Source organism: Stegodyphus dumicola, chromosome 8 (assembly GCF_044657685.1).
Source record: "Stegodyphus dumicola isolate Sdum_Otavi_A_Nest chromosome 8, ASM4465768v1".
Classification (NCBI taxonomy): Eukaryota; Metazoa; Arthropoda; class Arachnida; order Araneae; family Eresidae; genus Stegodyphus; species Stegodyphus dumicola.
In genome coordinates this window covers 165,926,646-165,952,524 of record NC_140775.1, presented here as the reverse complement: position 1 = coordinate 165,952,524, position 25,879 = coordinate 165,926,646, and the positions used below count along the sequence as shown (strand labels likewise).

General features: G+C 30.0%; 1 protein-coding gene across 3 annotated transcripts in view; it reads left to right on the top strand.

The window, feature by feature from the left end:
* Positions 1-25,879, top strand: part of LOC118180849 (cGMP-dependent protein kinase, isozyme 2 forms cD4/T1/T3A/T3B-like) — a 203,725-nt gene that overhangs the window by 153,091 nt on the left and 24,755 nt on the right. For 2 of the 3 annotated variants that reach the window (XM_085822696.1, XM_035349903.2), the window contains exons 2-12: positions 8,694-8,860; positions 11,395-11,508; positions 13,482-13,587; positions 14,123-14,186; positions 14,686-14,763; positions 14,895-14,989; positions 17,386-17,457; positions 21,119-21,196; positions 21,661-21,748; positions 22,916-23,055; positions 23,290-23,379. In XM_085822696.1, the coding sequence (XP_085678822.1) occupies positions 8,694-8,860; positions 11,395-11,508; positions 13,482-13,587; positions 14,123-14,186; positions 14,686-14,763; positions 14,895-14,989; positions 17,386-17,457; positions 21,119-21,196; positions 21,661-21,748; positions 22,916-23,055; positions 23,290-23,379 (1,092 nt within the window). Of the gene's footprint in view, positions 1-7,904; positions 8,128-8,693; positions 8,861-11,394; positions 11,509-13,481; positions 13,588-14,122; positions 14,187-14,685; positions 14,764-14,894; positions 14,990-17,385; positions 17,458-21,118; positions 21,197-21,660; positions 21,749-22,915; positions 23,056-23,289; positions 23,380-25,879 lie in introns of those variants that run through there. The other variant, XM_035349904.2, reaches the window with a different exon arrangement.

The window sequence follows — 25,879 nt, the reverse complement described above, 5'->3', positions numbered from 1 at the left end:
CGTTAAAGTTTTACAAAATATAAAATCTATAATAAAACAAATTCCAAATTTGGGATTTCAGATGCCCATATTCGCAGTAGGATTTCGTCATTCAAAATTCGATGGCTCTATGTACCATTGTTTTATCACAATGCGAGAAATAGACAATCATTTATGCAGATTTTTCATTATTTAATTTCTTCAAATATAATGCAGGACTCTAACATTTTGTGGCAACAGTTTGAAAAGTGAACCGTCGTTTATAGGAGTCCGACGCAAAATCGCAAAACGAAAACAATAGTCCTTCAGGGACAAAAGCCCCTTTGGACTAAAAAACCGAAATCGCCTCTTTTTAGCATCTTTCATATTCATATTATAGCCCCCATGATAATTTTGAAAAGAAAACAATAACTATAAATTTAATTTAAACATCATTTATTCAATTTATCAATGTAATACCTAGTAATATATAACGGTAATAATAGTAATATAAGTAATATATATAACAAATTGAAACCCATTGGGGTACAATTGAGGGTTGACAATTTGAGATACTGTAACAAATTATAATAATAATAATAATGGTGGTACAAACAAAAATTAGAATTGAAAAAATTAGAAAAAAAAAAAAAAAAAGGATAATTGAAAACATTCTTCCTTCACGTTTTGGAGAAATGATGTTGTTTCATGTTCGATACAATTGCTTCAAAATTGGGACTTTTTGATGTAAGAGCGATTTGAATACAGTCTTCGGCGTTTAATCGATTTCTGTTCTTCGTTTTTATGTTCATTAGAGTGGAAAAGCCTTGTTCGCACAAATATGTTGTTCAAATGACAGCAATATTTTAACCGCCTCTTCATGTGCAATTTTGAAAGCCTTTGCAGCTTTTGACATCCAAAAAGACGACACATTTGGTTTACTCTCAAATTGAATACGTGCTTCAGTATTAGATCGAAGTTAAGAATTGCTTCTGCCAAACCTGAAGGTTCTTTTGGTATCATAGCAATTTCATATTTAAAAGGATTTACAATCCAACTGACAGTACGTGTATCAAGATCTGGAAAGTAATCTGAAAACGCTTTCTGAGTTTGATAAGATGTCTTACAATTGTATCCTTGATGTCAGCAAAAGTAATATTTTCACAATCTTTCAAAAACAAAGCTAACCTTGAAAAAGAAGCTATCTTGTTCTGTTCTACTGTCTGTCTCCAATATTGCAGCTTTAATCCAAACGCTGACACTATTTCTCTCGCTGAAATGATATTAATATTCTTTCCTTGCAATTCTTTGTTTTATACTCTCAAAAATGTCTGCTAAATATGCGAGATATGCAACCCAGGAAAAGTTTTTAAACTTATCTGCGAGAATATTTTTTTGATCAACCATAAAAATTTCGACGTCAGTTTTGAGAGTCTATACTCGATTTAGTACATTTCCGCGAGAGAGCCACCTTACTTCTGTATAATAAAGTAGGTCCGTATATTCAGCTTCACCGTCAGGACATAATTCACGAAATAGCCGCGTGTTTAGTGCATGTCCCTTGATTAAAATTTACAATCTTGATGACATCATGCATGACGGCTTCCATGTAGGTTCTAAATATTTGACCATAAGGGCCTGGCGATGGATCATACAGTGAGTAACTTCAATATTTGGGTTATGTTTTTTTACGAAAGCCGAAAAACCATTAATATGACCCAGCATAGCTGGAGCTCCATCCAAAGATACAGAAATACAGTTTTCCCATTTTAAACTTTGCGCATTGAAGTATTCGTTTACTTTATTGTAGACATCAATTCCACGAGATCTCAACGCGAGAGGAGAACAAAACATCAATTCCTCTTCAAAATTATCTGCACCTTTGTAGCGAACATATACCATTAGCTGTGAATTGCTACTAAAATCAGTTGTCTCATCAAGCTGAATAGCAAAATATTTAGCCTGTTTTAATGCGAAAATAACCTGTTCCTTCACATTTTCTGCTAATATAGAAATTCGTTCTTTCACAATTCTCGCAGACAAGGGCACTGAATTCAGTTTTTTCGCTTCTTTTTGACCACACATAATCTCTGCCATTTTTACAGCAGCTGGTTTAACCAAATCTTCACCAATAGTGTATGGTTTCTTATTTCGAGCAATCAACCAGGCTACCCTTGATGCTGAACGCTGATCAAATGTACCAAACAAGTTGCTATTCAATCTTTGTCGTTTAACAGATATTTCTAAATTTGCAAAGTATTCTCGCGTTTGGAAGACAGGTGTGAATGCAAATTATCTAAATGTTTCTTCAATTGACTTTTTTTGAACGATTCTGAAGTCAGTACCTTCATACATACAACACACTGTGGTTTCATTGTACCATTGTCTTCTATTTGTGTAAAACCGTAATTAAGGAATTCATGTTGGTATGTTCTTTTTCTATTTGCTGCCATCTGAAGGGAGACAGAAAATAATAGTTGTAATATACTTGAATTAAATTTTCAAATTGTTTAAATTGTTTAAGTTGAAAAAAAATACTAACAGGTTTATAAAATAGCAAATTAAAGATATATACTTTTTACTCACAAAAGTTTCATTTTTACCAACAAAAATTTCATTTTTACCCCATTTGGGGTAATTTACCCCGCTTCCCCGACCGCTGCCATATACCATAGTAAAACCGGCAATAGATTTATTTTTTGTCGGGCCCCTTTTGCTTGGTTTCGTAATAACTTTTGTGTGGTGATTCTTTCCTTGATGCCCTAAGCGCATGTTTATTTTGCTTAATGGTTAATCCAGCTCTGCGTCTTACCTAAAAATTTAAACCGGTTTCTTAAAATTCTCAAACTTGAGAAACTTAATATAACTGGAACATTATTCAATCCTAGAATCATAATTTAGGAAAATAAAACTTGTAGCAATCTTTCTCCAACACCCTCGATGTTGTTTTTAAATCGGCGTGGTTTTATTTCGTGAAATTTTATTTCGTGAAATATTTTAGTCAAGCTTTAAATATATCGGTCCGATATAAAATATTAAGTACATTTTATAATAAGCTGTGCCATCGTAAATTGCCTATTACTTTGCATTCTTTATTCTAGCTTTGCATTGTTGCTTTGGCCATACTACAAATTGCGCACTTGCTGGTTAAAGCAGCCCATACTGGATTGCTTTAGTCTATATAAATATAGTAAATTGAAGACTGCTCTGAGCATAGATTTCATTAGCTATATAAATGTTCCATAAGGAACAAGGCGTATACTAACTTTCATAATTCGCTTAGGAAATTATTTAAATATGGTTTCTTGAATACTAATTTATTCCCTTGGCATTGATTTAAAAGAAAAAAGGATCACCTATCAGGTTTTAAATTTATGGCGTTTGTTTAATAACGTAGGCGGGTTATTTATGCAGAATCATTATAGCGCGTTTAAATAAATGACTAGACTTTTGGAATGAAAAGCAATATGACGACGAAATAATATATTTTTGAGGTTTTCAAAAAGCGGGGGAAGCCAGGGCCGGATTAAGACTTTCAGATAAAGTGACCACACGTCCCGATTTTGGTGGGACAGTCCCGCGTCCCGCCGATTTTTAAAAACGTCCCGCTTTTTAGAAAACATCTGCATTTCTTATTTTAAATGTACTGTAAAAATATATTACCTATTATTTATTAATTATTATAGTGAGTATACAGAAATAAAAAATTAAAAAAAAAAAAACATAAAATGCATGGCAAAGTAAACTAAATTAGGCGATGTAACGGGTTAGATTTACTCGGTGGTGTTCAATCATTGTCGTTACGTCTCGTCAAGGAATATGTATTGTTAACGGAGGAGCAGGTAGCATTAGCTGAAGGGCTATTTGTTTTCACACTATAAACCACAATCAAAGTTTCAGATCAATTGATTGTACGTCGCAAATGATCAAGACATTGTACGACAAAAAATTTGCACGTGCAAGGACAAAAACCGAAGCAATTATTTGTAATATTTTTTAACCATATTCATTTTCACAATTGCAGAAAGAATTAGATTAAATGCACATTTATGTCCATATATTATGATGCTTCCAACCACAAAGATTTAAAATTATTTCCCACAATTGTTAGACTTTTTTGATTCAGAAACAGGGATTAAAGTTAGAATATTAGATTTTGTTTCATTGCCGGGTGAAACTTTTTTTTCCTAGTGGCAGATTGAGAACAGTTACAGAGTAACAGAGTCCATTAATCTATAATAAGGCCAGACGTGGTGGTCTCTTTATTATGGAGGCACCTAATAGGTCGGTCACCATTGCCTGCTATCTACAGTCAGGCTCCCCTAACCACTATACCGTGTGGGCGGCTGCCGGGTGAAACTTCATAAATAATTTTTGATTCATTAAGTACTATTTTAGAAAAGAATAATTTGAACAATAAAATTATTGCCTATTGTGAGACAATAATTTTATTGTTGACATTAACGCAAATTTTAATGGAAAAGCTAGAAGAGGCATCAATAACGTTTTTATGAAACGAGCTTTTGAACCAAAAAATTATTTGAGTAGGTTGTGCAGCGCACATTCTACACAATACTATTCAAACAGCATCTGGCTTACTTCCAGTGGATGTTGAAAATATTATTTCAAACATTTATTCGTATTTATATATATATATGTATATAATTTATCAAGCAAAGCAGTAATAACAATTTTTAGAAAACCAATTTTGGTCTAGAAAACATCTTGTGCAATATGCTGCAAAATAAGTAAAATATAAAAATTGTAGTAAGCTCGCCTAAAAGTTACCAAGAGCTGCTGCTCCAAAAGGTTTAACACGTTTTCAAAAAATTAATACACATGAAAATCAAATCATTAGACATGTAAAACATTAATAAAATTAAAAAACAGAAAAAGTTAAAAAGTAAGCGGAAAATGGTAAATTAGCCCAATTCGACTTCCAAACAGGCTTTTCAAGGGAAATTTCATTTATTTGAACGTCGAATCAAGCTAACCCCATTACGCGTTTCGCCGAAACAGACAATTGAAACTTTTTCGCTAAAAATTTTTTTTAATTAGACAAAGTGTCTTGGAAATTTTAATAGTCTCAATTCTCTGTTCCAATTTCCCGACGCGTCCGCACAGAATGACACATTAAGGTGTTAAAATATGTTAATCAAAACCTAAACTTCCTAAATCTAGACTAAAATTAAAATTAAAATCAAAAACGAAAATAAATAGCGATGAGCTATTAGTCCTAAAAATACAAAAACATACGGGCTGGGCCTTCAAGCTTAAAGATTAACAATTTAATTTTTAAATAATAGATTTTAGAAAACTGTAATGAAAACCTGTAATTAACATAAAATAAAACAAAAATTAAGAAGAGAACAAACTCAGTGAGTCTTGCTATATATACTGTGCGTGTCGAAAGTCTGAAAAGTTTTTGTGAAAACGCAGAAATCAAATATAAAAGAATTATTGGTTACAGCAAAACATGATGGCTAGCTTTTTTACCAGCTGTAGAAATTATTAAAAAAATATACGAACCATTAATATCATACTTTTTATCACAAGATAAATGTCCAAAGATATTGCAGCTGTTTTTTTGAAAATGACACATCACAAATTTGTCGTCAGTTCATCCACAACCAAGCTACATTATTCCACAATGCTGTGAAAATTGTTGAAGGGTACAAAATTCCAGTTACAGAAGTGTCAAATGAAATCAATAATATAAAAGCAAAATTGCGAGAAAGAACTGATAACGATTACGTTCCTTTAGTTATTCGAAAGGACATCACTAGGTTGAAAAACAAGGTGCTATATTAGACGACCTGATTTTCTGAAAGAAGTCAGAAATTTTTATAATAACTGCTTGGAATATCATGAAAAACGGACAGTTCAACTCGAGGATATTAAAAACTTTCATTGGGTGACATTTAAAAAGGAGATTTTATGGAATATGTGGAAAAATCTTTTTAATATATTAGTAACTATTTTCCGAAAAATAATACAATTTGCGAAAAGGATCTTTCTGGTGCGGTGTCGTTGGTAAAAAGATAAGTTACTGATGAAAAAATTAAATGTTGGTTGTCTGCAAATGTGGAAACAGACAAAAAAATGGACGGAGTTATTCCTTCATTTTAAACACAATAATATTCCTTATGAAAATATTTTGAAAATTGTAGAACACACGCTCTTCCTTCCAGGAACAAATGCAGCAACAGAACGTGTTTTTTCTAGTATCAATAAAATGTGGACAATTGAAAAAAACGCAGTTGAAGATTAAAACTTTAAAATCTGTATTAAGCCTAAATTATAATTTAAACAATTCATGTGAGAAATTTCACGACATTTTAATAAATGATCCGAATCTACTACAAAGTATTCACTCCGATAAAAAGTATAACCGTGAAACAAAATCATAATTTTTTTAACAAAATATTAAATTAATTAAAAAACATAATATTCAAATTATTGTTTTTTACAAATATTTTTATAGTTACCAATAGTTAATAATAAATATATTTTTGTATATTTGTAGACAAGTATATGAATATATATAATAAAATATATTTCTTTGAATTATTGGTCTGCTTTCATAACTAAATTATAATTCTCATTTCATTCCATTTGTCCTGCTTTGTCTCAATGAAAATGTGGTCACTTTACTTTTAGAAGCTCTGAGCGCTAATAAGATTTGTGTGTCCCCACTTATTAAAAATTTTCATAAATTTACAGTATTGCAAAATTGTGAAAATTGCCGCCGATTCCTGTTGCCTGAACATCTCTAATAACCGTTATTCAGCATGTTATATTTACTTCCCCACTTATATTTAGATCTATTTTTTCCTCTTACATTCCTTTTTAGATTAGCTGCACCATACATTCTGCCGTAGCCGCCCATTCGGTACAGAGGGTAGTGACCCTGACTGCCATAGCGATGAACCCGGGTTCGAACCAGGAGAAGGCATGGTTGTAACTGTTCGTCCCTTCATAGGAGGCAACGGCGGCCACCTATTAGCCGCTTCCATAATGAAATAGCGGTGAATCTTTACATTATGGTAACTTGGCGATTTTTTGGCGAAAATTTGGCGACCAACCCTACTACAGCAACCTGCTAGTTTTGTTTTGGACGGCATTTTGTTTTCACGAAGTAAAGGCGTTTTTTTTTTACTCAACATTTTTTCCAACAATCTGCTACCCGAATTACGCTTATACTAGAACTTTTATGGAACAAAAATGCTTAATCATGAAGATTAGGTGCGAAATTGGGAGAAAGTGCAGAATCACAAACTGCGTGCCGCGTTTTTAAGAATCGCAAATACACGGTATCCATGTACACGTCGACCTATTTTCACTTCAAAAAAAATCCCAAAATTGCACAAAAATGGCATTGCGCACACTCTTGACTTTATCTATGTACACAAATACCTATTTTCACTTAAAAAGTCAAAGAAAATTGACAAAAATCCAATTACATGTCTCATGATCTCTCATTTCTCTGAGACAAAATAATCTGTGATTCGAACTGTGTACTTCTCAGATTATTGCTAAAGTCCTAGCTAGTAACCTTTATCGCCTTACCAAAATGTAGCCAAACTACCTGTTACCACATTCTAAAGATTAGCCGAAATAGCCACCACTTCCGGCCGTTGTAGTGGCGCAAGGCTAATGGCTATTAAATAAAGCGTCTGACTATTAAAAAAAAATCTTCCGTAAAACCATTCAACGAGAGATTTTTGTGGTGCTGCCAGTCTTTGAGTCCATAAGTACGTCTTTCTAGTGAGCCATTTAATTGATGCCCTAAATTCTTTGACTAAGTGGCTGACTTACGCGCAAACCAGTTCTTAGGGAGAATAAATCTTCAAGCAAAACATTTTCCATCCAGTTGGCAAGATGTCCTGCATAGCGAGTTGGAACATAGATTTTAGCAAAACTGTTTCTGCTAAGAACCCTTCAGTAGCAGTAGAAGGAGATGCTGGCTTCTCGGAAAAGTTTCTGCTTGCTATATTTGACAACCCCATAACGTTCACGCTAATCTTGACCATGTGTATGGTGCTGAGAATTTTGCAGTTATTTTTCGTCGTCAAATTTATGCGATGTGACATTCAAGATATTATTGTCAGATATTAGCATCAGATTTAGAATCGGGATATACGAACACTAAACTTCATGGAATGCGAAGTATGTTCAAATAATTTAAATAAGTTGCTTTCCTAATGCTAATGTTGTATTAAAGGTTCCAGAGGAACTTGCAAGTGGGGTAAAGATGTTTTTGTCCAGCATTGATGATGGAAAATAGACAAATAAACAAATAAATATGTTCTTTTGCATATATGGATATGTTTTTCTTACATTAAATAAGGCATTGATATATTTCTGTTCATTTATTGTATACAGCATAATTATATGCATATTTTATACATCTATGGGAATGCTTTTATTACTTCCACTGTTTCAGGCAGAAATTACTGATATACATGAAAAATTTATATTCTAATTTTTTTTAATTCAGTTGTTTTCAATTAGTTTTAGGAACATTTATACTTACTGAACCTTTTAAGTAATCATTTATAATAAATAAATCAATAATTCTCATAATTAAAATCAATAGTATTAACATTTAAATTGTAAACCTTTTCTACAAACTTTTCACTGTGAACTTGTCCTGTAGTGGTCTTAATTTAGAATTGTTTCAGTATGTTTTTACAACCTAGAATTCATTATTTTTATGAATTATTATTTTATAGATCAAAAGACCTTATTCAGAAAGCCATTCTTGACAATGATTTCATGAAGAATTTAGAAATGATACAAATCAAAGAGATAACAGATTGCATGTGTCCAGTAGAATATGCAAAAGATAGCCTCATCATTAAAGAGGGCGATTATGGCTCTGTTGTCTATGTCATGGAAGGTATGTAAAACTTTAGTTCTGATTTAATTCTAAATATTTAAAATGTTGTACTAATTTATTCAACATAGTCAATGAAATTAATTTTAGTAAAGTAATAATTTAATAATATTGTTTGAAGTGCAAAAGTGTTAGTTTTTAATTTTTTCCACATCTGAAGTTTTTATTGATATTTTTAAGGAATAAATTTGTTCCATATATGTAATGTTTAATGTTTTTCATATTATAATATTGTAGAATTTAAAACAATTATCTTAGTATTCATTTCATAGTACATATTTATGTTTGGGGATTTGTAGGCATTTGTAAAGTAGACCTGAATTCTGCCTAAGTACTAGAGTTGAGGCACTCCCTAAATCATCTGACTTTTTCTCTTCCACAGAAACAAAGAAAGGGAACGTTGGAAGCCATTGTAAGAACTTTATGCCTTAGGCTTCAAATTATTATAATAAGGCTTTCTTTGTAAAATAAATATTAATACTGCTTTTTTTTAAACATTGATAGACAGCCATAAATGGCTTTACAAAACCAATTAGAATGTGTAATTTATTAAGCAGTTTTCCTTGACATGAGTTCACTGCACATATGTATATATTTACATTATTTTTAGATGAATGCCATTTTGCCATTTATTAACATAAGTCTCATTGATTATGCCTCTATTTATACTTAATAAAATTTTTTATAAATGGATAATAATTTATGTGTATTTATGCTATACAAGCACTGTGTAATTTTTTTTTTTTTTTTTTTTTTTCAAATTAAACAAAATTGAAACAAATGACTATTAGATAATAAAAAATGTAGATAAGGCTTTAAATACTAGTATAGGCATTTTTGTTGCATTATATATGTATACATAAACATAGTATGTATAAGTTTGGGAACCATAATGTTGATTTCTTTCAGTAGTCATATGTTATGAATGACAAAACTTAATCTTTAGTCACTTAATAGTGAGCATAAGTTTTAGAAGACAGGTCAGGTATCATATTAAATTCCATACAGCCACCTTGGTTGGTGTAGTAGCTACTGTTTCTAATTGCTGTATCACTAAATTTGGGTTCGAATCCCAGTGAATGCTTGGATGTTTGTAAGTGTATAATGTCTTTGCACCAAAGAGGCACTTAAAATGCATGATGAGCCACAAATCCTCTCATGGGGTTTGGTGACAGAGGAAGAGAGTGGGAAACCCTTTTGGACTTGTCTTTCAAGGAGTTCTGCTTCAAAATTTGACAGAATGCTGCAGTGTCACACTGTCACCTCTGAGGCAACAACAGCTGTGCTCCTTATTGGAAAATACAGTTCTGCAGTCTTTGCCAAGACAAAATTCATGAACTTGGTTTGATGTTATTGTCAGACAAGTGAGATAAGTCACAACAACAACAAGCAGGAAAACAATATTTACTTTTTGTATCAAAACTTTCAATGTAACTCAGAAATTGTGATGGAAAATAAACTTGAAAACATTTACAAAAATAACTCTGTACAGACTTTGTAATAGCTCTAAATTCATGCTGAAAGAACAACTAAGGACTTTTCATTTGTATTCATTTTTTTACTAAGTGTCAAATGGTGTCTAGGCTTTCTTTCATAAAATAATACCAGGAGTGAGGATGGGATTTTCAGAAATTCCAGATCTCGTTCTTGCTATAAATACTGTGCATGAATATAGTAAAATACTTTTAGCATTTTTTAAACTATCAGTTGCATGTTCTCTCATCAAAGCAACCGACTTTTCAAATAGGATCATATTTAAAATGTGTGGTATATCAAAGTTTAATTTAATTGATGAATTTATGTATTTTTTAAGTCAAAATATTAAGAATACTTTGCAAATTTTGTAGGTATCCATCATTATAAATTGGCAGTTAGCCTCCATATCTACTGATAAATTTCTCAGTCTTTTCACTCATTCCTTGATAAATTCTTCTGATACTTTTTCAGTGTTTTCATTCATTCCTTTTATAGTTATGTTTTTATTTTTAAAATGCAGAGATTTTAAATTGATATTCCATTTTATTCTTTAGTTAATTTCATGCTTTACAGTCTGAAGCCTATTAACTGAAATTCTAGATTTCCTTGGTTAATTTATCAAATTAGTAGTTTGAACAAATTGCAAAGACCTTGAATTTTTCATTGTTCACAATTTATGATAAAAAATTATATAGTTTTGTGTTTTAGATTTTTACATTATTTAATATTTTATTTTCCCCCTGATTACTTCAGCAAATAAAAACATAACTCTTACAAAGTTTTCCTCATCTGTTAGTGCTTTTACTGAGCATAAAACTGAAATATCCATTTTATCATATCTTACATTAGAATGATAAGTTAATTAATTTCCTGAAATTGTTCATTCTCTGTTCTTTAATAGGTCTTTCATACAGATTTAATTTTAAGAAATTTTTATTGAGTGAACTTTTGGGCAAATATATGCTTTCTGGAATTTTGTGTTTACATTTTTAGCATTGTGTGCATATAATAATAGTTTTATTTTAATCGAATTCTAATTATTATATGTTTTTTTTTCCCAGAGGGTAAAGTGGAAGTCTCAAAAGAAGGCAAATTTTTATGCAATATGGGTCCTGGTAAAGTTTTTGGAGAATTAGCCATTTTATACAATTGTACGCGGACAGCAACAGTCAAAGGTTTGTTAAAAATGTAGACTTGTGTAATAACCTACTTTAAACAATATTTATTGCATTAATTTATGCTGTAATATGAAATCCTTCATCTAATCAAGAGTTTGCAATTTTATGCTTTGTGAAGTATTGCATAGTTTAATTTTAAAAGCATTCTTAATGTACATTACTTGATCTCAAATATGATACTTATTGTAAATAATTAACAAGTAATAAATTTCACCATTGTAATATTTGATAATGCTTCCCCCCAAAAAAAACTTAATTAAATTAAATTTTTATTTATTTATTTTAATTTTTGAAGAAGAGAAACACATGTCTGTTTATCCACAAAACCAGTAGATTTTTTTTAACAATGCATTTTTTTATGCTCTTTATCGAATTATTTTCTTCTTAAAATTTATGTAACTATAGCAGATGCAAGAAAGTACTAAAAAAGTTCAAAAATTGTTTTTACATAAATGCATTTGTTTTACCATAGCCTTCTTGCATTGCACCTAACCATTGCACCTTCTTTGAACAATCCCCTGTTATGTCAAGCAGTAATGCTATGAAAATTGAGTTTCATATTCATTTATATTGTTTGTCTAACAAGATCATACAGTCTTCATACATCTGGATCAGCTTAGCTTCCTCTAAGAGTGTAATAAATCCATGCCAATTTCAAATTATTGTGTAAGCAAGATGAGATGATCTGTGTGATTAGCAGCATTGGGACGCGATGATTTTTTTTCTTTCAGAGGCTTAGTGCATTGTAATACATAAATTTAAAATGTGTGCAGTCCCGTTCATTTCTTTAGCATAAAAATTCATGTGACCCTACAACTTAAACATAATATTTGTAATATTAAAAGGGACATGAATAAGTTTCAACTGTGTCCCTCTTTTAATGTTACGTTAAAGAAAAACAATAAATAGTTTATTAAATTTGTTATGAGGTCTTGAATTTTATTTAAATATTTATATAACTGCAGTAGTAATAGCTGAAAATTTATATCACACCTTAAATTTCTGTATATATTGAGATTGGGGATTTTGGCCATTGTACCTTTATTTCATCTTATTATATATTATGATTCAATAGTCCCTAAATAATTAATTTTTGCAGTATTATTAAACATAATTGCTTTTCCAAGTAGATTATTTGGTACTTATTATGTGCTTATTGCTTACAAGAAAAGAAATACTTTCAGTGTGAGCATATTAGCTAGTTTGGAAAACAACCAGGGAACAAGGAAGATAGTGACAAATAAAATTCTACAGTAATATCAGTATTATTTTTATAGGAAATGTTATAAATACACATTAGACAGATACACATATGAATAGGGATTCAAAATATAAAACTGCTATATATGAAATATATATGTGAATCAAAAGTAAGTTGATTTAGTGAAATACTGTGCATTGCTATAGTAAATGTAAACCTAGGTTATAAAAGGTCTAAGGTGTATCATGTAAATAAAATTAATTAAATACTACTATTACTACTATTGACTTTAATTAAAATGTTCACTACATTTTTCCTGAACTCCAAGTTATACATATTACTGTATTTATCTTTGACCATTTCTTGGATCATTGAAAATACAGATTAAGTGTGTGTAATGGATTTTACTGTTTCTGCCCTACTTGCATTTCTTGTCCATCAATACTGGATTCTATTTTTGTAGCTGCTTTTTTAAAAATATTTTTAAAGTAATATTTAAGAATAAATTCCGTCCTGTTTATTTGAATTTATAATGAAATCAAAATAGGTAAGTTACTAATCTCAAATTTTTCTCTAAACTAAATATTATGTAAACAATAAATAATTTTTGAAGTTAGAAATGAATTAGCTTGCTGTATTTTAAGAACTTGGTCACACAGACATTGCCATTGTGTTATTGGATCATTATAATAATGTTAAACATATATTTCATCATAAATGCATTGTAGTTACTGTACATTAACATTTATTATGTTAAATAATATTTTAGCTGTCATGGACTGTAAGTTATGGGCAATAGAAAGGCAATGCTTCCAAACTATAATGATGCGAACAGGTCTTGTCAGACAAGCTGAATACACAGATTTCCTCAAAAGGTATTTCACTTTTTTTTTTTCCTTGTTGTGGTTATAATACTGTATAGTGAATAGATAAAACATGTTATAGTCATACAAACAGAAACATATAGTATACATATTTTGGATCTTCACCAGTTTGCATGACCTTTGAAAATGCTAGCTTACAGCAGTATAATGTACATTTATCAAGGTACCTATTGCAAAATAATTTGTAAAAGATGAAGTGTTTGAGGCAATGCCTTACCACCAAATTCCTTAGACACAGAACCTTTTGAACATCTTATGACAAATGTTGGAATAGCAAATATAATGTGATGGCTCAGACAGTTAATTAAAAAATATGTTAATAATGTACTGGTGTCAGATATTACTAGGTGCCTTGAATCTTAATAGTTCTGCATACTTTTGTGAAATAAAGCAGTTTTCTAAGAAAACTGATGGTTTAAATTGAGATGGTTGTAATGTTTTTGTTCTTTAGTATAAAAGCAATGTTTTTTTAAACACTGTATTTTTTCCCTGTAAATTGTACTAACATATTATTATTCTTTTGTAGTGTTCCAACATTCAGGAACTTAAATGATGAAGTTCTTATTAAAATTGCTGATGTTCTTGAAGAGGTATCTCCTTATCATTGTATAATTTTACAAACACTTCTTTCTTTAAATTCATCTCTTTATTAAACAATCTTTTTTATATTTTATATTACTTTGTCACTATGTTGACTAAAATCAGAGGTTATAGTTATTTTAAATAATTATGCATCAATGATCAAAACTTTTATAAATTTTATCAAAATTGATTTACCTCAATTAATAACATATTATTCCTAACCTCCAATTTATTATTTTGTTTTATATTATATTTTTCATTGTTTCATTGTTTTGAGTTGTAAATGCAATTTAAAGCCAGCTTATATAGTAATTATAGTGATTTAATTACAACTTAAATTTGTTTTAAAATATAGAAGAAATTTGCTGATATGCACTGAATATAAATATATATATTAATTTGTGTCAAAGGTAATTTTATGCATGTTGTGCTTTTAATGACGCTAAAACATATGTTTTTATTATGTGTCCAGAGCACAGTAATTAAATGTTTGACTTATTTTTTCAGACAACGTATAATGAAGGTGATTATATAATACGACAAGGTGCTCGGGGAGACACCTTCTTCATTATCAGTAAAGGAAAGGTATAATTGCTTTTTACATAATGAATATGTTTAATGCAATTACTATATTAATAATCTTCCAAATGGTAGATACTTTTCCCCCTTAAGCTTCAGTATAATTGCTTTCAACTTTACTTATAAATTTGTTTTAGGTAAGAGTAACTATGAAAACTGAACCAAATGATGAAGAGAAATTCATAAGATATTTACAAAGAGGAGACTTTTTTGGCGAGAAAGCATTACAAGGGTAAATATATACGTAGTTTATAAAAAATATTATTATGTATGTGCTATTTATTTCTAATAAAGACACATGTATAAGTATATATTTGTGCATATGTGTGTGCTAGGTATAGGTGAAATGCATTTAAATTTTTGCTAGGAAAACCTTTATTGCCAGTAGTGAGACCATTTCTACTACGAAATGAAGTGCGTAACCTTGATTTACAAGAGCAAACTCCCACAAGTTCCTAGTTGTTTAGTTTGCAGTGATTTGAATCAGTTTGTGTACTAATGACATATGATAAAAATGTAGCAATAAAATTTCAAATAATGTATATTTTGCATGGAATTAGGCGAAGACACAATTTAAACATACCCCCCCCCAAAAAAAAATGCAAGCATATGCAGAACTTGTGCTGATTATGTAAGTTTTGAGCTGAATTAAAGCATGTTCTAATATCCAGGAAAACACAGTTAATGATTTGCTCTATGAAGTTATTTGGCAGGTGCAGGTTGAAGCTAGGCCTGTACCTCTGAGGAATCACAGGTGTTTGAGATGTTGCTAAACCTATCTAACTGTTAAGCTTCCACTCAATTTTGAGGGAAAACAACCCAGGGGCAGTCTGAAGGTATTCTCCCTCTTTCCCTACCACTGATCTCTAGAGAAGACATTCAGCTTGCCATGTATTTTGAGTACCCCCTTGCCATATCTGCTTATAAACATCTATGCCTCCTCTGGGATCTGAACCCAGGCTCATCAGTATGGCAGTCAGAATCACTAACCACTATACCTGTTGGGTGACGAAGTTATTTGATAGCAAAAACAGAGAAGTGTTACTTTTTTTTTTTTTTTTCTACATAGTTTGGGCAAACAGATATTTCCTCATGGGAAGGCTGTATTTCCTGTTATACTGCATTATCTGTTGTTAAATTTTTGACCAAGTGACATTTTAGTGATTGCACAGCCTTTTCCTTTTTTAATCTGATCTCAGTTTGTAGGAAACCTGTACTTAGCTGTACTTGTCTTCCTTTTTATGGAATAAAATTTTGCTTAAGAGATTATCATTTTGTCAGTGTTGCAAAAGTAGAAGCTGTATCTCTAAGGCGAGATAATTACTTTAAAAATGCTAATATGAAATTGTCTCTTTCAAACACCTTTTTTTTACATATTTCATTACTTTTTTCTTTACCTTATACATGTACTTGTTTATAATTTTCTAAAGCTCATTCTTTAATGCAATTTTTCAAATTTTTCCTTAAATAAAGTTTTTAGAATGCTTATATTTTAGAAATATTCATGTTCTTCAAAGAATCTGTGCTTTCAGAGTTCAGTTTAATACTTTTAACATTAATAATTTGTATTTGTGTTGCTGGAAATTTTCATTTATTTTAAATCATATGGTTTAAATATTCTATTACTTTTTTGTCGTTATCCATTAATGTGTTTTATAGAATCCTTTATGAAGAAATTATGTTTTAAAGTATAAATAAAAAAAAAATTTAATGTTCTTTCCCATGCTTATTTTATGTTATGAACTTATTTATCCCATGCTTATTTTGTGTTATGTTTAATTTTTCTTTTTATCCTGGAAGGGAACATAGAAAGAGAGATTTCCTATTTGCTTTTTTTAAAACAGTGCAAAGACCAGGATCTGGGATTATCAGGGCTGCAGAAGTTCAGATTTTAGGTCATCAGTTTAAATCTAATTTGATGATATGTAGACATGGTAACATTAGGGCTTCACTTACTGTTTAGGTCAGGCAGAAAAATGCTAACCCTTCAGGGCCTGCGCCAGAGCTAGTGCAGCTGCGTTAGGCAGCAGAACTTACAGGAGCACCGAGTAGCAAAAATTGAGGATGGCAGAATTTTTAGAATTTAGAAAAGACGCTGAGTAGCAGAATTTAGGGACTACTGGCTACTAGAATATAAGGAGAGCAGAATTTTGGGAGTACTGGCCAGCTAAATTTAGAAACCTCAGCGATGAAACCCATGGCAAAATGCATTGCACAAGTTTTCCTCCCGCCACACAGCCAATCAAGGGAAAAGTTTAATCCTGGGCAGCATCAATATATCATCAAACAATGTATTTTTAGTGGCTCCATTCCTAAATTTGAAAGAAGAAGGGACTTTTGTTGTTGTTAATTAATTTTAGGCTAGTGGTCTGGAGGTCTAGTTATTGATTTGTTGTGTAGATTTCAGACTTTGCACTGTATATATTTGATGCTTTGTGTTCTTTATACAATAATAATTCTTTTGTTTCAAGCTTTTAATATCTGATTTTACAAATATTTTTGACATGTTTAATATTAAGAGAGAATTCAATCTTTGTTGAATTCCTCTAGTATAATTTATAAATCTCTTAATTATAATTTATCTGTTTTTAAAATTAGAATTTTTAATGCTTTTTTAATTTATTGTAGGGAAGATGTTAGGACAGCAAATATCATTGCAGACGATCCAGATGGCGTCATGTGTTTAGTCATTGATCGAGAGTAAGTGAGAAAAAACTTACTTTTAATTGACAATCAAGAAAAATTGATAATGCTATTGAAATAGCTTCATATGATGTATACAGTGCATAACAGTTAAGATGTTCACAATTTTAAAAAGTGATAAATCATGGCAAAAATAAAAATTATCATAAAACAATGTATGGTAAAGTATCAAATCTAAACCTCAGTAGGTACAAAGAACACAGCAAAAAGTAATTTTAATCACAGACATTTACAAGAGATAATCTGTGAATTCATCAGAATATTTCAAATGAACAACTACCATTTGAAATATATGCATGGCAATGCATATATTTCATGCATTGTGATTGTTGTATGCTTTGGAAGACACCTCATATATAACAAACATACTTCTATGATAGCAGTGCTAATTCAGGAGAGAAGATTTTCTGGAGAGTCAGTCAGCATCTTCAAAATCAGACTTTCCAGATGTAGGAGTAATTTGGAGATCTAAGAGAGCAAAGGATGTATACCATGCCAATCCATTATTTCAGGAATTGGGTATTTGAATAGTCTCTCACTTTCACTGTAATTAAGTATAGCAGTTGGTGTTTATTCATTTGAACTGTTTTTGTAAATATTAAGCAATATTTTAAATATCAATGATTGAAATGGCATTTTGTCCCCCCCCTTTTCTTTGTACTTACTCTGTTTCCACATTCACAATCCTCCATGCACTGTATTTCAAAAATTGTTACTTTTGCTATGGTTTATCACCTCGTGAAGCTGTGGCTATTCCTATTTCACCTGTTTAAAAATATTTCCATGCTGTGATAAACTTTCGAAATTTAATAGTAAGATGATACATTGAATGTAGTTGATTTTAAATACATTTGTTGTTTTTTGAGCCATATTTTTCAGGGTATATAATATAATATGATTTATAGTGGGGCTTATCATACATTCCCTAATTTCTATTTTGCCCTGCTGCTTCCCAGGTTGAATTTATTTCAATCTGAATTTATTTTCATTTGTAGAAAATGACGAAATGAATACCGGATAAAATTCAAATTTTAGACTGATATAAAATGAAATTTAGTAGCAATAATCAGTAAAGTATTTTATATGGTCTCAGTATTAATTGCTTGGTTATGTAAAAGCATATTTTGATGGCTTGTGCAGTGTGTATTCAATGCTATTTTTTTTCTTTAGGTTTCTTTTAACCCCTTTTCTTTCTCTGATAGTTACTTGATGTTTTTTCCTCCCTTGTACTACGGCTGACTGCTGGCTTTCATCACATTTTTTGATTTCCTGGTTTTTAATTTTTAGCCTTTATTAAGAAAATCTACTAAAAATATATCCTAGCCATAAATGACATTTAGTGAATTTAGTGAAATTTAAATTCTGTAATTCTATTCCCCCACCACTAGTGATTTTCAGTATAATTTTCTTAATAAATTTTATTTTATTTCAATTGTCATAATCTATTTGTAGACATTAGTTGAATGCTTTCTTCAGTCTGAGCTTTTTAAGATTCAAACAATATTTAATTCTGTTTTACATCAATAAATGATATATTATTAAATTTATCAGCATATTATTAGTTATTAATTTTATTTATTTTTTTGTATTAAAAATCTTTGATAAATAAAAATGTATGAAAATATAATAAATAAAAATATACGAAATATGATACAAAAAATATGATTATATACAATTATATGATAAATAAAAAGTATTATATATACGATTATATGATAATAATGACTATTTTTATTTTTCATATGTATGATTATATGATAAATAAAAATATATGAAATGCTTTGTATAAGAAAAATATACAAAATCTTAAAATGAAATTTAGGATATCGAATTAAATATTAATATATACTGGTGTGCAAAACTTAAGCAACAGGTGTTCTTTTTGGCATAAATTCACGAGATATCATCTGAGAGACATGAAATTCAGAAATAAGAGACAGCATTTTGTATTTAAACTATGACGAAAGCATAATTGCGCAAAAATGAATACAATGCATACAGTATGGAATTAAACAAAAACAGGCTTTATTGAACTCATAGTATCGTTACACATGATTGTCTGTATATGAGGAAGAACAACAAGCAGATGCTTTTTAGTATGGGATATGCCCTTCCCTTACTGCAATGGTTGCTTCTCACCGTCTCCCCATACTCAGCACTGGATTGTCCAACAGATCTTGAGATGAAAGTGCCCATTCCTCAATCAGCTTCTGTTTCAGTTGTTGGGTGTTCGCCAGAGGATGTAATCGTGCCTCAAGGCATCTCCCCAAAGCATCCCACACATGTTCTATGGGATTTAAATCAGGGGAGTATGCTGGCCAATCCATTCGAGTGATATCTTCACTTTTCAGTAGCTTCTGAACAGCAGGAGTCCGGTGTGGCCGTGCATTGTCATTCATAAAAATGAAGTCTGCTCCAATGGCACCTCGGAACAGATGCACATGGAGGAAGGATCACCTCCTGACAATAGTGATCTCTGGTTACAGAACTGTCGAAAACGTGGAGTTGTGTCCGCCCGTTCAGCATAATGCCTCTCCAGACGAGATCTCCAGGACACCGTAATGGTCTCTTTCCGTGATTTTACTGAGATTAAACCGTGTCCTTACCTCTCTCCAAATAAGTTCACGTTTAGAATCGCTTGGGGCACTAAAACGACTGTCATCGGTAAGAAGGAGACGACTCCATTGATGAGATGCCTAGTTTTTGCACTCCTTGCACCACTCTAAACGATGGCGCCGATCGCCAACTTTCAAAGGGATGCAGCATTCAGGATGGTGGGCGAATAGGTCATCTTTGTGAAGGTATCTGGACACAGTAAACCACGACAATTGTCACCGGTTGCTGTACACAGTTGCTGAGTTGTGGAGCTTACGGACTGGTTTTGGGCTCTTTTCGCCTGTAGGACGATATATCGGTTATCTGCTGCAGTTGTTGTACTGGAGCGGCCACCACCAACCTTTCTAATAGCTGTACTTATGGTTTGGAAGGCTTTTCAAGTTGAAACGACACTTTTGTTGACTTGACAAATCTTCAGCCATTTTGGTCACACTACGCCCTTCCTCCAGCTTTCCGATCATTCTTCCACTCGTGAAGTCATCCAAATGATTTCTTCTAGCCATATTTCATGAAAGATTTCACTTGTACTTACAACGAATGTCTTTAATTGCGTCTCCATCCTTCCTTTTATGGTAGTCTCGAGTGGAGCGCATGCATTTTGCGTGCGATCACGTAGCCTGTGACTTTTTTTCCTGACATTTGCATATGCATGACCTTTCTACTGAATTGCGTGTTCATTGTACTAACAGCAAGAACCCCTTTTCTGCAACTGCATGGTTATCTGATTAAAATTTGCATTGTTGCTTAAATTTTGCACACCAATGTATTTTGTGTCAGAATCATACTGTAAATAGTTTAGGAGTCTTTCAAAAAAAAAAGTGGATTTAAGCCAGCTTTGGGTTTCTTTGAAATCTGTTACCACATATCACAAAATCCTCAAAACTCCAGGTTTTTCACATGAAAACCTCCCTGTTATTCAAATTTTAAGATTTTCAGCTGTGTTGTATTTACACTTCTTTATGATTATTTTCTGTGTTTATATTCTATATCTTTTTAAATATTTTTTTCTGAATTTGCAGTTCCTCTTTTTATTTTCCATCAGGTCATTTAACCAGTTGATAAGTAATATCAATGAAATCAAGGAGAAGAACTATGACGAAACTATGCCTGTTAAGAGAAGGTACTATTTATTAATATTTTCTTATAATATTTACATATAATATATATATATATGTGTGTGTGTGTGTGTGTGTGTGTATTATATTGCATTTATCTTATTTTGTTACATCAATAAATATTAAAATTGATTTATTATTAAACTGTTATTTATTAATAATTATTTATGGTTATAATTATCTAATATGCATTTACATTTATTCATTAACATGTATTTATATGTATTTATTATACACAACAGTTATGTGCATAACATACTTATTAATATTTTTATATCTTTTTAAGTTATATTGTTAACTATCACTTAAGTTTAATATATATTTTATATTCTTTAATGCTTTCATAAGCAGATATTTAAACCAGGTATGAAATAATTTTTGGATATTTTATTATGCATTACATTTTTAAGTTGATTTTATATTGCATTAATTATATATAAGTGCTAACTTTAGTAACTTTCATTATTAGGGTTGACGAAGAATTTACGAAATTGAAGCTTACAGATTTACGTGTAATAACTACATTGGGTGTTGGTGGATTTGGAAGAGTTGAATTAGTATGTTTCTCTCATTTAATTTATGCATAAAATAAGTGATAACTTAATTTCTTTTTCTGAATCTAAGTCATAGCCAAAGTTAAATTCAATATTTAAATTTACTAGTCAAAATTCTAAATTGAGTTTTAAATATAGATAGATTTTGTTGCATTTGTAAACTGTGGAAGTGTGTTTCTGCTGTTCAGTTTGGTGATGTTTGCATGAAACCCAGTAATACATTTTAAATAGATTCTCATATTATAATTCAATTGTGAGGACTATATGTAAATTTTTATTAGTACTAGGAAAACTGAAAGAGAAAATGAATGAATTCTAGCTCCCATTATCTTTATTCTAAAAGTTTCTTTTCTTAAAAGTTTCATTAAATTTCAAGCTTCTTTTTGAGACCTTCAGAGTGGATTATAATTAAGGAGATCTAAATTTAGAATTATACTTTTGTATATTGTTTATAGAGCTGCAAGACATTTGTGTGTTTTTATAACTGATTTTAGAGTTCATATTTTAAAGTATGTGATCGCCGTACATAAAGTATTAAGAAATTGGGAAGCATCTTAAGTAATCAGTTATTGAAGTACTTGTTATTTCAGTAAGGTTAAAATTTAGTTTCAGAACAGTGCTTAAACTCGTTGGCTTTTTTGTAAATTGAATAATTGTAAATACTTCATATACAATAGAATGCAAGTGAACAGCATTGTTCATGAAATATTATCAACAGTTATAGAATTAGTTTCTCTTTTTATGTTTTTTATCAGAAATATACTGCACTAATACTTGTTATTTAATAAAACAGGCTGACCAATGGCTGAGTGGGTATGACTGCTAAGCATTAATAATTAGTAGTAGTGACTGCTAAACATTAGCATTGTAGTTTTAAATGCATTCAAATCTTTGTAAATGGCTGGCTACATAAACATTTTCATTATTTTTCACTTGTGTAAAGGAATTTGTGTCATTTTCCTAGAATGTTCACTACAGAGACCTTAAGCAAATAGCCCTTGCATACTTTGTCGTAATCAAATACATCCAGATCTTTAAAAAAAAAAAAAAAAAAAAAGTTGAGACTCATTGAAAACTCCATGCATAATTGAACAAAAAATATTTGATAAAAGAATGCATACAAAGAATATTTTTGTCATTGAAATATATAACACATTAATCTATTTTCAGGTTCAAATTGCAAATGATCCTTCAAGATCTTTTGCATTAAAAGTAATGAAGAAAGCTCAGATAGTTGAAACTAGACAGCAACAGCATATTATGTCTGAGAAAACGATAATGGAAGAAGTTGACTGTGATTTTATTGTCAAGTAAATGTGATAAAATTCATTACATATTTTTGCATTTTTTATAATTATTCTAAAATTTGTTTTTTCACTTCATAAAGTATTTTTCCCTTTTATTGTTTTAAAGTTTCTTCCATAATTTTAATGTATAAAGAACTAAATATATATGCTTTTAAATTTGTGTAATTAACCTGATAGTTTTTATGTAGTATTTAATTTGCCATAACATGTTCTCAAACATCAAATTATTTTTAATAGGTTATATCGTACTTTTAAAGACAGGAAATACTTGTATATGCTTATGGAAAGTTGTTTAGGAGGAGAATTGTGGACAATCCTTAGAGATAGGTTGGTATATTTGTAGACATTAAACTCTCCTTAAAATGCACAATAAAACAAATTCAGTAACTCTATTTATAAACCTAACTAGAACTGCAGTCACTTGTATAGTTTATAAATTGAATATGAATGTTCTTTCCAACTGTTTTATTATTATTATTGTTGCTGGAATTGCAATAAAAAGGTTTACACTAGTTATGCTACTCTGTGTATGTCATCAGTCTTAAGACTGTATCTTAAAGGATGGGAGAAAAGATGGATATTAAAAACTCCTCCCACCATTACTATCAACCACGGCCTTTTGAAAATGTTCTAAAACTAAATTTTAAAAAAGGATTTGAAAGATAAAAAAGTTAACCAGAAATCTGTCTTTTTAGAAGTAATTTAAAAATAAAAATAAAAGGGACTTGCATTTAATCATTCTCAAAATTAAGTTTTTTTTTTTTTTTATCTGAAAAAATTTAAGATTTTTTCCCCCCCCCTAAATCTTACATTGGCAAGTTTTGCTTCCATTTAGAAGAAGTTATTTTTATAAATATTTTATTTACTTCACTCATGGTTTTTGTTGCTCATGAGTTTGTCATCAATTTAATTTTTAAACTCCTTTTTGATAAGCTTTCAAGTTCAAAATATGTACAATGGAATGATTGGAATTTTTATTTACTGGAATTTAATTTTGGAATGATTTTTTGCACATATCTTTGTTTATTGAAAAAAACTAAAGCTCTCAGAATTTTACTGTTTTCACAATGGGATAGAGTTAGAAAATAATCTTTTAAATAAAGTTTATATGAAACTTTTAATATGTTATTTTTTGGCAACTTTTCCGAAATTGCTCAATTTTTTTCAACCATTTGACGTAATGCAGTAAGTGGAACTAAAAGACTGATTCTTCATTGCTGAAAAACCATTTTCCAATTCAATAATTGAATTGACAATATGTTATTGAGACTAAAAAGATAAAAATAAAATAAAATGTTTTCAGAAAATAAGCTTTTAAAATTGTAAAATAATTAATGAATTTAAAAGAAGAAAAAATTTACTATACAGTTTGCTGGGAGTAAAAGATTAAACAATTCTCTTTGCAAAATTCTTCTACAATTTTGTATCATAATTAATAAAATTATGTGTTGTCAAAAGTATAAGGCACAGTCTTTATGAATGTATAAAAGGCTCTCCACACTTTTATTATGTATGATATAAAATTGTAGATAAAAATTCTGTACAGAGAATTTAATCTCTTGTTCAAATTAAACTATATGATAAATTATTTTTCTTCTTTGAGTTCATTAATTATTTTATGAGTTTTAATAAAAAGCTTATTTTATAAGTCTTTTTTACCTCATTTTTATAATATATTATGTAGTATGGATAATATTGGACACGTACAAAAATTGTTATTTTAGACAATATGGATAATACTATACAAAGAACTAAGGCTTATAATACATTGTGTGGTGTTGTTTTAATTTTGATCTTGATTTTAATAAAAATGAAAATAAAAAAAGAGATCTCATTATAGTTTCTTAGCTTGCCTATCATTATGTATTAGCAAAAATATATTTAAATAAATTTTAGACAATTTGTAGTCATAGATAATAAATAACAAATTTTTTTAACATGACTCATCAATACCACATTAGCTCAGTTTTATTTCTCATTGTTGTGAATGGAATTTTCTGCAGTACTTATATAGAGGTTCACAAACTTCCCAATCAGTTATCCACAAATAACATGACATTTCTTCATCAATAAATATGGACAGAAAGTTTAAATGAGTATTTTTATTATGTGCAGGTTTATATTTCATATTGTATTTATTTAAAACCTTTATTCTTTTTATTCTAAATATATATATATATTTTAATCTTTTGGTCTAAATGTGATGACAATCGCACTTTATTATACAAAATGTCCGGTTTTAGATTACGAATTTATTTTTTATTTATTTTTATTCTTTGTTGCTTGATTGATTCATTCTGTCTATTGGATCTTTGCAAATAAGGGAAAACAAAACTAACCATTAACAGCAGGATGGATAATCAAATTTCAATTGTATCTTATTTGATATTACTGCTTTTTGTCAAATTTTAATATTAAATTTATATTTGCATCCATAAAATTCAAAATCAAAATCTGTTCTAGTTTCCCCTTAAAATAGCAAAATATATTTTGGTGTTTTGGTAGAATATCTGTATGCATATCTTTCCTAATTATTTAATCGTGTTATTAAATAGCTAAATTAATAGTTAAAAATCTTTTATTTAATGAAAATTTCAGTTTCATTAATTTAAAAGAAAAGTAAAATTGTGAGAGTCCTTCATGGCTGTAAGGGACATCTTTTCTTGCATTAAAATATGAGGATGTACTTTAATAGTAATGCTTTTTTTTTTAACTTAACTAATTTCTTTTCTTTCTACTGATTCAGAGTTGATTTTTTAAAGTTTTTATGTTGATTATAATTATTTGCCTTTTTTAATAAATATTTCTCTTTATCTTCCATTAGAAG